At 42.2% G+C, this 13692-nt stretch overlaps 1 protein-coding gene across 2 annotated transcripts in view; it reads left to right on the forward strand.

Moving 5' to 3' along the window:
- The first annotated feature begins 583 nt into the window (after positions 1–583).
- The window catches only part of LOC135551074 (globoside alpha-1,3-N-acetylgalactosaminyltransferase 1-like), a 39089-nt gene continuing 25980 nt past the window's right edge, over positions 584–13692 (forward strand). Inside the window, exon 1 of one of the 2 annotated variants that reach the window (XM_064982466.1) lies at positions 584–900. In XM_064982466.1, coding sequence (XP_064838538.1) covers positions 816–900 — 85 coding nt within the window. In that variant the 5' untranslated portion in view covers positions 584–815. Of the gene's footprint in view, positions 901–4822; positions 5131–13692 lie in introns of those variants that run through there. The other variant, XM_064982467.1, reaches the window with a different exon arrangement.

Consider the following 13692-nt stretch of genomic DNA (forward strand, 5'->3'; position numbering starts at 1 on the left):
GACCGCTGGACTGAAGCTGGCATCAAGACTGCTGGACTGAAGCTGGCATCGAGACCGCTGAACTGAAGCTGGCATCGACACCACTTAACTGAAGCTGGCATCGAGACCGCTGAACTGAAGCTGGCTGGCATCGAGACCGCTGGACTGAAGCTGGCATCGAGACTTCTGGACTGAAGCTGGCATCGAGACCACTAAACTGAAGCTGGCATCCAGACTGCTTAAGTGAAGCTGGCATCGAAACCGCTTTGTCCTAAAAATGCTTTCCAGTTTCACTGACGCGCAGCTAACTCGCTTGTGACGGCTGATGCGCCAAAAGCCTCCCTCTCTTGTTTCACTTTGTAAAACAATGGATTGTAGCCCAATAACATGGAACAGCGTTCCCGACCTAAGGCTGTTCCTTGTTAATGGGATACAATTCACAGCTACGCTATTTAAAAAAAAAGGCCTTATCGTGGTGTAGGCTATTCTGAATTATTTCTGAACAGACAGCTGTAATTATATAACGTTGGCAAATGTATTTACATTTATCAGTGGTGATGCAGAACCCTCAGAACCCTTCTCGCGGTTCTATTAGGAAATACGTGACGAAGTGCAACGCTGGAGAGATGAGAGTTGCAAGCTGATGTCTATCAGAGCAGAGAGAGGGAGAGAGATCATAGAAAGTGGAACTCATTTTTGTTATGCAAGATATACTGGCGCACTTCTCACACAGCCAAGCGTTGGCCTCACATATAAGTTACAATGTTGCTCAAACCAAATAGGCTCCGGAACAAAACAGTCCAAAACGGAGAAGATCCGGCTCAAATTAAGCACTGATGACGAGCCTTCAGATGGTGATGGTGGGGAGATTTTTAGTCTTCGGCAACTGTTGCTGTACCACAGCAAGTGAGCGAATGAGGGGTAAGTTGAAATATTTACATTTCAAGATGTATACCCATTGTTATAAAGATAAGAAATAGATTATTGCACAGAGTAATCGCTGCATTGTTTGAACTTGATCGGTAACCGAAAAGTTGCCGGATCGAATCCTCGATCTGACAAAGTAAACATCTGTCGTCCTGTCCCACTGTTCACAATTTCCGTTTTATGGCTTTTATGTCATGTATTCAAGTCTCTGATACCCTGATGAAGACAGCTTGGCTGTCAAAACGTTGGTAATTACTTTTTTTGCATCTGAGCTCCTAGAGTGTGCGGCTCTCTTTTATTTTCAAGTTTTCTACTCCGCTAGCCAGCACCTCGCCTAAATAGGTGTGCGTTTCTTTTTCTTCCAGATGTATTAAAGTCTCACCTTGGTTAAATGACCACATTTGGGCTTTTAAAAGTGAACTTATGAAAGGCTGAACGTAAACGGAAGGCCTGCAAACGTCAATTATTCTATGAGGATATGATGAGAAATCACAACGTTGCGGACTACGCCTCTACCTTGATCCCAGAAAACGGACACAACTTGAACATTCTGTTTTAAAACAATTGATCGTGTTGTTGGTGCCCCTCTAATAGTGATATTATCGATCCGCAGATCCATTTGAACAGTTTTCACGATTCTTTACAGAAAATATAGACATATTGAATCCCAGATTGACAGTAGCCAACCCACAGCAGTATTTCTGGTCAGCGGGCACTTCAAGGCAACTATTCTGAGACCGTCTACTGCTTCCTATTGCTCATTTGAGTCTCTCCTTGATACTGTAGCTCACCATGAAGACCTGCCCCTTAGACGTGGTCCCAACTAGACTACTCAGAGGTCTACTGTTGGCCCCAACATTGTGTCTATTGTTAAAGTCTCCCTGACGTCTGGTCCCTTTCCAGACTATTTTAAAACTGCTCTGCTCCAACATCTTCTTAAAAAGCATAGACCCCCCCCCCCCTCCTTACTCACTGAATAATTGACAAACCAAACTCTAAACTTCTTAGTATCAACAACTTATTTTTCAAATTGTTGGGCTTCCGCTTACTTCACAGCACACAAACTGCGTCATTAACAGGCAGTAATGACTGCTAATGCCATTGAATGCTCTATCCTAGTTCTCTATCTCCTAGTTCTCTATCTCCTAGTTCTCCATCTCCTAGTTCTCTCTATCCTAGTTCTCTCTATCCTAGTTCTCTCTATCCTAGTTCTCTCTATCTCCTAGTTCTCTCTATCTCCTAGTTCTCTCTATCTCCTAGTTCTCTCTATCTCCTAGTTCTCTCTATCCTAGTTCTCTCTATCCTAGTTCTCTATGTATCCCTGTGTATGTTTCCCCTTGGTGACATCATCCTCAGTTATGATTCCGTTTCACTGCTATGTGGATGACAAGCAGCTTTCTTTACCAATCAGACCCAGTGATCAAGCAAATTAAATCACATTTTATTGGTCACAGTCATGTGGTTAGCAGATGTTAATGCGAGTGTAGCGAAATGCTTGTTCTTCTAGTTCTGACAGTGCAGTAATATCTAACAAGTAATCTAACAATTCCACAACAACTACCTAATACACACAAATCTGAAGGGATGGAATAAGAATATGTACATATAAATATAAATGGATGAGCGATGACCGAACTGCATAGGCAAGATGCAGTAGATGGTATAAAATACAGTGTACATATGATATGACTAATGTAAGATATGTAAACATTATTAAAGTGGCATTATTTAGAGTGGCATTGTTTAAAGTGACTAGTGATCCATTTATTAAAATCTAAAGGGGTGAATGAGAATATGGATGAGCGATGGCCGAGCGGCATAGGCAAGATGCAATACATGGTATAAAATACAGTATATACATATGAGATGAGTAATGTAAGATATGTAAACATTATTAAAGTGACTAGTAATCCCTTTATTAAAGTGGTCAATGATTTTGAGGCTGTATGTAGGCAGCAGCCTCTCTGTGTTAGTGGTGGCTGTTTAACAGTCTGATGGCCTTGAGATATGAGCTGTTTTTCAGTCTTTTGGTCCCAGCTTTGTTGCACCTGTGCTGACTTCGCCTTCTGGATGGTAGCGGGGTGAATGATCTTGGCCTTCCTTTTTGGCCTTCCTGTGACATCGGTGCTGTAGGTGTCCTGAAGGGAAGGTAGTTTGCCCCCGTTGATGTGTTGTGCAGATCACACCACCCTCTGGAGAGCCTTACAGTTGTGGGCGGTACAGTTGCCATACCAGGCAGTGATACAGCCCGACAGGATGCTCTCAATTGTGCACCTGTAAAAGTTTGTGAGGGTTTTAGGTGACAGCCAAATTTCTTCAGCCTTCTCTGTGATGTTTACGCCGAGGAGCTTAAAACTTTCCACCTTCTCAACTGCTGTCCCCTTCGATGTGGATAAGGGGATGCTCCTGCTTCCTGGAGTCCACGATAATCTCCTTTGTTTTGTTGACGTTGAGTGGGAGGTTGTTTTCCAAACATCACATTCCGAGTAAAATAAAATGGTGATCCTAACTGACCTAAAACAGGGGATTTTTTACAAGGGTTAAATGTCAGGAATAGTGAAAACTGAGTTTAAATGTATTTGGCTAAGGTGTATGTAAACTTCCGACTTCAACTGTAAGTATTCAGACCCTTTACTTTGAGACTTAAAATTGAGCTCAGGTGCATCCTGTTTCCATTGATAATCCTTGAGATGTTTCTACAACTTGATTGGAGTCCACTTGAGGTAAATGCAAATGCTTGGACATGATTTGGCAAGCACACACCTGTCTATATATGGTCCCACAGTTGACAGTTTATGTCAGAGCAAAAACCAAGCCATGAGGTCAAAGGAATTGTCCGTAGAGGTCCGAGACAGGATTGTGTCAAGGCACAGATATACAGAAGGGTACCAAAACATTTCTGCAGCATTGAAGGTCCCCAAGAACACACTGGCCTCCATCATTCTTAAATGGAAGAAGTTTGGAGCCACCAAGACTCTTCCTAGAGCTGGTTGTCTAAACTGAGCAATCAGGGGGAGAAGGGCCCTGGTCAGGGAGGTGACCAAGAACCCGATGATCACTCTGACAGAGCTCTAGAGTTCCTCTGTGGAGATGGGAGAACCTTCCAGAAGGACAACCATCTCTACAGCACTCCACCAATCAGGCCTTCATGGTAGAGCAGCTCGCGGGAAGCTGAGGGAAAGATTTATCTCTGACATCTGTGGTCGTCGTGTCTGACATAAAGAATGTATCACTGTGTCGTTCTCAGTAAACCTAGTCCTGAACTAAAGAGCCTGGTTCCTCTTTAGGTTTCTTCCTAGATTCCCGGCCTTTCTAGGGAGTTTTTCCTTAGCCACCGTGCTTCCACTTCTGCATTGCTTGCTGTTTGGGGTTTTAGGCTGGGTTTCTGTACAGCACTTTGATATATCAGCTGATGTAAGAAGGGCTATATAAATTCATTTGATTGAGTTCAGTCGAGAATCTCTATGGATAATGATTTTTAACCCTGGACTAGGTTTAATCTGTGTCTGGGAAACCGGCCCTCTAGCGGTATAACTGTATCAGTACACACGTAGCACTTTTCTTTCTATCTAGAACCAAAAAGGGTTCTTCAGCTGTCCCCATATGAGAACCCTTTTGAAGAAACACTTTTGGGTCCATGTAGAACCATTTTCGCAGAGAGTTCTACATGGAACCCAAAAGAGTTTAACCTGGAACCCCCCCCCCCCCAAAAAAAAAGAAAAAAGGGTTCACCTGTTTATACAGCCGCAGAATACTTTTGAAACCCTTTTTTGTTTTAAGTGTGGAGGACAGAGTTCGGGAGTGCAGTTCACACAGACAGACAGCAGGGGGAGACAATGCCCTGCTCTATTGGACGGAACACTGCAGGTTTATGTTCCAGTCCAGCACGAACAAATTTGATGCTAACATAACTAACTAATCTGTGGGGGTTAATAGAAGAACTAGGCTACGTACACTCCCTCGGACTGGTGTGAGGAATATGGGGGAGGGTGTGTTAGAAGTTAGTATGGGACTAGGATGGAACCTCCCTCCAGCCATGCTTGTGCCAATCCGATACTTTATGCCTTCTTGAGTAGAGTGAACGAGTGTATACTTCTGGAGAGAGGGAAGCTCAATGGAAACATTTATTTGTACAGTGACGGGTGTAGGCCACTACTGTAGATTATACTGTACATTCAACTGGGACAAGGTGATTTTCAGGGACATCAGTCAAAATGCCTATAAGTGAGTACAATTTAAAAATCAAGTCAATAAAAAAAAGCACTTAGATGTCATTGGGCCATGTCATGTCAAGTGATATGATTTAGTAGATAAAATGGTTAAGGTTTGTTTAACGAGTTGGCGTTTTTGTGTTAAAATATAATCTATAAATGTAATTTTATTTTGACGAAGCGAACTCACTCCCGTCTCGAACGAGCATTATTTAATTCCCCTTATAAATGGCTTGGCGCGTTCATGTTCCCCCCTATATGCAGTATTTAATTTCTACAAAATGTTTATCTTGTTGTTTTAACTCGTTCGCAAATATCGTCAGTGTTTACTGTGAGCAAGGCTAATCATGTATGGAGGAAATGTTTGGTCCAGTCGCTCTATGGTTCAATTCTTCTTGATTAACGGATACACATGTTGGTTTCAGCACTCTGAGATTACGACAAGCTTTTGAAATCTTTTCATTTTTTTGCAATTACTGTTTGCGTATTGAACCAGCATCTGGAAAAACACAGGTTGCTCTGCTATGCTTAGACCGTCGCATCACTCAGGCGCTGTATAACGTGACTGGTCGGGAGTAACAGAGCAAAATAAAATAATAAAAACCTAACAACAGTTTTAGTAAGTAATACTGAAATTTCTATTTTGGTTTATGTCGCCCATTTATTGTCAGTTAGAGACACAGTAGGACCCAAAAGCAAAAGCAGTGCTCTAACTCCTCCTTGCACTGGTCTGGAGCAAAGAAGTGGTGACACAGGGTACTGTACTAAACCACAAATGACCTCTAAGTACCGCAGCATAATCGCAAAACTTTTTTTGTGGCGCAACCACTGTTGTGTCATCGGCAAACTTAATGACGGTGTTGGAGTCGTGCTTGGACATGCAGCACAGGAGGGGACTGCGCAAGCATTCCTGAGGTGCCCACCGTGTTGAGGATCAGTGTGACAGATGTGTTGTTACCTATCCTTAACATCTGGGGGTGGCCCATCAGGAAGTCCAGGATCCAGTTGCAGAGGGAGGTGTTTAGTCCCAGGGTCCTTAGCTTAGTGACGATCTTTGAGGGCGCTATGGTGTTGAACGCTGAGCTGTAGTCAATGAATAGCATTCTCATGTAGGTGTTCTTTTTGTCCAGGTGGGAAAGGGCAGGGTGGAGTGCAATAGAGATTGCATCATCTGTGGATCTGTTTGGGTAGTTGGACAGGGTCTGTTGGGGTAGTTGGACTGGGTCTGTTGGGGTAGTTGGACTGGGTCTGTTGGGGTAGTTGGACTGGGTCTGTTGGGGTAGTTGGACTGGGTCAGTTGGGGTAGTTGGACTGGGTCTGTTGGGGTAGTTGGACTGGGTCTGTTGGGGTAGTTGGACTGGGTCTGTTGGGGTAGTTGGACTGGGTCTGTTGGGGTAGTTGGACTGGGTCAGTTGGGGTAGTTGGACTGGGTCTGTTGGGGTAGTTGGACAGGGTCAGTTGGGGTAGTTGGACTGGATCTGTTGGGGTAGTTGGACTGGGTCTGTTGGGGTAGTTGGACTGGGTCTGTTGGGGTAGTTGGACTGGGTCAGTTGGGGTAGTTGGACTGGGTCAGTTGGGGTAGTTGGACTGGGTCTGTTGGGGTAGTTGGACTGGGTCTGTTGGGGTAGTTGGACAGGGTCTGTTGGGGTAGTTGGACTGGGTCTGTTGGGGTAGTTGGACTGGGTCTGTTGGGGTAGTTGGACTGGGTCTGTTGGGGTAGTTGGACTGGGTCAGTTGGGGTAGTTGGACTGGGTCAGTTGGGGTAGTTGGACTGGGTCTGTTGGGGTAGTTGGACTGGGTCTGTTGGGGTAGTTGGACTGGGTCTGTTGGGGTAGTTGGACTGGGTCTAGGGCCCAGACTTTAGTTACATTTTATATAAATACTTTTCCACCTTGTTCCTTACGAGGTCTACCCCCCCGCCAATATTTAATGTATCCTCGTTGATTGGATGATTGGCACTGCATGCTGTCCGCTAGCTTAGCGTGGTCTGGCTTGTAGCCACTGATCGCTAGCCTCAAGCAGGCGTCCAGGTGATCATCTGTTAGAGTGGACTGGTATTTTGACTTGATGATCTTCATGTCTGACTCACAAAGGTAGCTGTCAAGTAGATGGCAACTTTTTTGGATATTTGTCCTCCACGACAAGGTTCCAAAAGTGTTCACCTGAACCCCCCCCCCCCCGATTCGATTTGGAGGTCACTTTTGCCAGAGTCAAAATGTAACGATTGACGGCTGATGTCTCCCTGTGAAACAATGACGCAATGTTTTGTTAGAATTTTGTCAACATCAACTTCCACACCAAACAGAAAGAACATAAATGTTCCCACAGGTCTTATAAGCGTCATTCTGCGATAATGTTGTTCAACGTATCGTATTGTTCACCTGTTCAATGCATCGCCCACAGTCACAAAGTGCAGGTGCTTTTCCCTGACCATTGAGCAATTTACATTTTTGTTTAAAAACTATTAATTTCAACAATATATTTGTCTTTTCCTTGCAACTCTAAATTGATTCAGCCAAACAGTTACCCCCCCCCCCCCCCCAAAAAAAAAAAGCTCAATCTAACTGCTCGGATTCAGCATCTTTTGAAACTCCTTGATTTCAAATAACATATTAAATCTCTCCAGGAATGTAACTCTGCTAAGCCACACATCTATATCTATAATGTACCTCTGCTAAGCCACACATCTATATCTATAATGTACTTCTGCTAAGCCACACATCTATATCTATAATGTACCTCTGCTAAGCCACACATCTATATCTATAATGTACTTCTGCTAAGCCACACATCTATATCTATAATGTACCTCTGCTAAGCCACACATCTATATCTATAATGTAACTCTGCTAAGCCACACATCTATATCTATAATGTAACTCTGCTAAGCCACACATCTATATCTATAATGTAACTCTGCTAAGCCACACCTCAAAGGGCAATAAACCCATTGCTGCGGTCAATAATGGCTGATGCTTCAACTGTAGTTATGGGCCACAAGTTTGTAAATGGGTAACCGAGTGCTATTAATGAAGTCATTGAATGCCACAAAAAATGTCCTCCCCTCGAGTTTTTCTTTCAAGGATATGATTGTGAGCAGTTCCTCTTTGGCAGTCATATCATCAAACACCATTCTGATGAAAATTGCACAACTGAGATCACGTCTGTCGCCTCATCAAATTGAAGTGAAAAGAACACGCTCTCATTTGTCCTCATCCATCATGGTTTTAGCGTGTAACAGTATTTCTTGATAGCTGAATTTCTTTAATAGTGGAAATTATTTCTTATTTATTTTTTGAAATCATCAAACAGTTATTCTGCTCCTTTTGTGACCATTTCTCCACTCTGGAACGGTTTCTTGTGCTTTGCTAGCATGTAGTATCTAGTACAACTCATAATGGGGCGGCAAGGTAGCCTAGTGGTTAGAGTGGAGGGGCGGTAGGTAGCCTAGTGGTTAGAGTGGAGGGGCGGTAGGTAGCCTAGTGGTTAGAGTGTAGGGGGGGGGCAGGTAGCCTAGTGGTTAGAGTGTAGGGGGGGGGGGCAGGTAGCCTAGTGGTTATAGTGTAGGGGAGGCAGGTAGCCTAGTGGTTAGAGTGTATGGGCAGCAAGGTAGCCTAGTGGTTAGAGTGTAGGGGTGGCAGGTAGCCTAGTGGTTAGAGTGTAGGGGAGGCAGGTAGCCTAGTGGTTAGAGTGTAGGGGTGGCAGGTAGCCTAGTGGTTAGAGTGTAGGGGAGGCAGGTAGCCTAGTGGTTAGAGTGTAGGGGCGGTAGGTAGTCTAGTGGTTAGAGTGTAGGGGTGGCAGGTAGCCTAGTGGTTAGAGTGTAGGAGTGGCAGGTAGCCTAGTGGTTAGAGTGTAGGGGTGGCAGGTAGCCTAGTGGTTAGAGTGTAGGGGTGGCAGGTAGCCTAGTGGTTAGAGTGTATGGGCGGCAGGTAGCCTAGTGGTTAGAGCGTTGGACTAGTAACCGGGAAGGTTGCAAGTTAAAATCCCCGAGCTGACAAGGTACAAATCTGTCGTTGTGCCCCTGAACAGGCAGTTAACCCACTGTTCCTAGGCTGTCATTGAAAATAAGAATTTGTTCTTAACTGACTTGTCTAGTTAAATAAAGGTAAAATGAAATCCCCCGGAATGATTTTGAGCTGAGCCTTGTAAAGGTACAATTGTTAGGCAGCTAGTTGAGACTTCAACTCTTTTTACTTTTAGCTGGAAAGACACTTCCATAATTCTTGTGAACAGTTCTGAATGTCTCTCGACATTTTCCTATCTTTAGTAAGAGTTTGTTTGAATGGCAGATCGGACACACATTTTTGATAATAATCCTCCTTCAATGTGAAAGTGGTAGATGTTTTGTTGTTTTCTTGCTTCTTGGTCATATTAAAAACCCCAACTTCATAGAAAAAAACCACCACCACTGGAACAACAAAAAATATTATGTTACAGGAAACGGAAACGTACTGCAGATGGTTGCTAAGGTAGTGACCGTTTGGAAAACAAATGTAGCAACTATAGTGCCGCGGGTCGGTCCAATTTCATGTCAATTAAAGCAGTGTGAAAAAAGTATTTTGGCAGTGCAGTAATATTCGAGAAAGGCGCTAACCTGTAAGCATAAGGTGCTTCAGAGCTGTGGACCTCCATTATTATTAATCAGACTCCATGGTAACGCTGTGAAAATTTATTCACTACCGTTCAAAAGTTTTGTGGTCACTTAGAAATGTCCTTGTTTTTTGAAAGAAAAGCATGTTAAAACAACCCTGAAATTGAAGAGGTGACTCTGGGATGTTGGTCTTCTAGGCAGAGTTGGATTGAAAAAGCCATATCTCTGTCCAGTGTCTGTGTTCTTTGGCCCGTCTTAATCTTTTCTTTCTTGGCCAGTCTGAGATATGGCTTTTTCTTTGAAGGCACAGTCAACTTTAGTGTATGTAAACTTCTGACCCACTGGAATTGTGATACAGTGAAATAATCTGTCTGTAAACAGATGGTGACATGTGTCCTGCACAAAGTAGATGTCCTAACCGACTTGCCACAACTATAGTTTGTTAACAAGAAATGTGTGGAGTGGTTGAGAAACAAGTTTTAATGACTCCAACCTCAGTGGATGTAAACTAGTTTTAATGACTCCAACCTCAGTGGATGTAAACTAGTTTTAATGACTCCAACCTCAGTGGATGTAAACTAGTTTTAATGACTCCAACCTCAGTGGATGTAAACTAGTTTTAATGACTCCAACCTCAGTGGATGTAAACTAGTTTTAATGACTCCAACCTCAGTGGATGTAAACTTCAGACTTCAACTCTAAATAATTGTATTTATTTAAGAAATATGACAAAATTGGCCTTTCTGTATCATGAACACAGTCACAGGGTTTATATTATATTGCTTGTTTGGCCGGATGCGATTGTGGAGTTGTGCTTTTAAATTAAATTATTAAACTGTTACCAACATATTAAAAATAACAATGAATTATATATTTTAATTAAAATTGTATTTTGATAATTAAATTCATAAAAGGTCATTCTTCCACCAAAAGATATAGGACTCTAAAATCAAGTTGTTCTTTTTGGTCATGTTGCTACAGTCGTTCATTTAATTTTGCATAGTTTCTGGTCGTCTGTTTTTAAATAAATAGGTTACTATGCAGGTTAACTTCCGTTAACTCACGTCAAACATTGAACCTGGAATGACCTAACTAATTAACTAACTAACTAACTAACTAATGACTAACTGCATATTTGTTTCCTTTTTTGTGTGTTTTTGTGTTGTAGTTTTTTTCCTGGCTCAGAAAACGTTGCCTGGGCAACATTCACTCTATGTATGGTACAGAGATCAAAATTCAAAAAGTGAAACCTTTTTTTCAGAGGTTGGACACAGCGAGGCTTCCACACAGTACACCAAACATTAGGAACTCTACAAGGTGTCGAAAGCGTTCCATGGGCTACTAACAGCTTACTACTCAACATACACTTCGTATTCATTTCTTAGCTCCAGTATACACATCTCCCTGGCATATTACACCATTTATGCAGCAGCATAGAATACATTTTTTGACTCACCTTGTTGTGCTGTTCTCACTTGAACAGGAAGGTGGCGCGGCGGACCTTCTTGGGAATATGTTGTCATCAAAGTCTGGCATTCTCTGGACTTATGGTGCTTTCAAGACAACTGGGATCTCGGGGGGGGGGGACAAGGTCGAATCATGATGACATCAGAGATCTTCAGGTCGTAGCCCTAGAAAGAGGCCTGAGTTCCTGACTTGGAATTCTGAGTTGAATGACCGTTCAAAATGTAGATTCCCAGTCCGAGCTAGTATTTTTTTCTTCTTCTGAATGTCCAGTTTTGATCTCACAGAAGTATAGCTTTTCCAGTTGTTTTGAACTCTGCAGAGGTCACGCTGGACAGCCAATGTGTTCATCCTTTTCTGGCCCATGGTGTTGCGTGTGAATGTTTATCCTTTTAAAATGGGGAAGAGAGACCCTTAAACCCAGACTTGGACCACACACCCTCTCCACTGAATAGAAGGCGATTGCTTTGAATAGAAGGCTTCGAAATGCTTGCAGTTTGTCACTGATTCCTTTACAAACCTTGTTGAATTTGCGATTTTCAACTTGTTGTGTAATGTTTATGCCCAATGGCCGATGAGCACCGATGCGTTTTTATCTATAGTTTCTCTTCATAAGGGTTGAAAAGGATTTGTCAGTAGATTGTTTAATTTATTCATGACGATGACTGCTTGTCTAGCTCTGATATTGACATCGTCCCATCAAATCAGTCCAATCAAAGATACTGTAGATATAACGTGATGCGACGTCATTATTTTTGCCAATGACCTTGAGCCTTCTTGGATGGGCACTTCTAATGTAACTCTATGACATCAATTTGGTTGATTATTGTGCAGTGGAGAACACAAATACCCATATGCCTATGGATGTGTAGCTAGCTATCTAGCTGACCCAAATGTTGGTTTGGTATCAATATTAGTTCAGAACTTAGTTAGTTCTAGTTAGTTAGTTAGTTATTAGTTATGAACCTCAGCTTTCATAGCTGACTGTATCCACTTCAAAACCGTCTGAATGGCATTAATGAAGCCAATGGATGGAGTAGAATATAATGTAACTTTATTGTGCTAAGGATGGAAGTCATATAGTCTTTGAACGATGCTCTGTCTGCATGTATGTATTACAATTATCCACTTCAACAGTGTTGACCAATCCTGGTCCATCTATGGTTACACATTGTAACTGTGCAATAGACTAGACACATGATTTAACTAGTTAAAGACGGATTTGTAATTCACACACATATATATATATATATATATAAACAGAATTTAAAAAGAAAGGTACCCTATACTTTCTATGTATCATGTAAATACTTGAATAAACAGTTCATCTCAATCATCTAATTTCCTTCATCTGCACTGATCTGAGGACACAGGATAGGTGTAAGTATTTCATCAAATCAGAGATTTTATTTCAACCAGTAGAGAATGTGAAATTATTTGAAAAAAGTTCAAGTGTTATAAATACATTATATATTACAATTATAATAAATGCATTATGATTAAAAGTTTTGTACTTCATTGCACATCTGGTGTGCATTATAAAAACAGGAAGAAAGAGGAAGTGGGGAGAGAGGTGTGAGAGTGTGAAAGGGAAAGAGGTAAGAACAGAGGAGCAGGGAAGGCAGCATATGATTAATGAATTACAATGCTACTAAACTTAATATTCTCTCAGTTCATCACAGTTACATAACAGGAAGAAAGAGGAAGTGGGGAGAGAGGTGTGAGATACATGTAAATACTCATCAATATCTAATTTCCTTCATCTGATCTGATAGACAGGACCGGATTAGTACTTCATCAAATGAGAGACTTAATTTCAACCAGTGGAGAATGTGAAACGCTTTATTGAAAGAAGTTCATTATCCAAGTGTTTATAAATAGATAATACATGCATTATACATATTATAATTGTAATATTATCAATACAAGTTAAATATGTACTTCATTGCACATATGGTGTGCATGATAAAAACAGGAAGAAAGAGGTGGGGAGAGGTGGGAGAGTGTAAAAGGGAGAGAGGTGGGGAGAGAAGAGTGAGAGTGTAAAAGACAGATAGAGGTGGGGAGAGAGGAAGAGGAGAGGAGTGAGAGTGTAAAAGACAGATAGAGGAGAGGAGTGAGTGTAAAAGACAGATAGAGGTGAGGAGAGAGGAGTGAGAGTGTAAAAGACAGATAAGAGGTGGGGAGAGAGGAGTGAGAGTGTAAAAGACAGAGGTGGGGAGTGAGAGTGTAAAAGACAGATAAGAGGTGGGGAGAGTGTAAAAGACAGAGGTGGGGAGAGAGGAGTGAGAGTGTAAAAGACAGTGAGAGTGTAATAGACAGATAGAGGTGGAGAGTGTAAAGGGAGAGAGGTGGAGAGAGAGGAGTGAGAGTGTAATAGACAGAAAGTGGTAAGAACAGAGGAGCAGGGAAGGCAGCATATGATTAATGAATTACAATGCTACTAAACTTAATATTCTCTCAGTTCATCACAGTTACATAATAGTGTCTCTAGTGGTGTCTCCTAACCAGCCTTGGGCT

The sequence above is a fragment of the Oncorhynchus masou genome, chromosome 12, assembly GCF_036934945.1.
Source record: "Oncorhynchus masou masou isolate Uvic2021 chromosome 12, UVic_Omas_1.1, whole genome shotgun sequence".
NCBI lineage: Eukaryota > Metazoa > Chordata > Actinopteri > Salmoniformes > Salmonidae > Oncorhynchus > Oncorhynchus masou.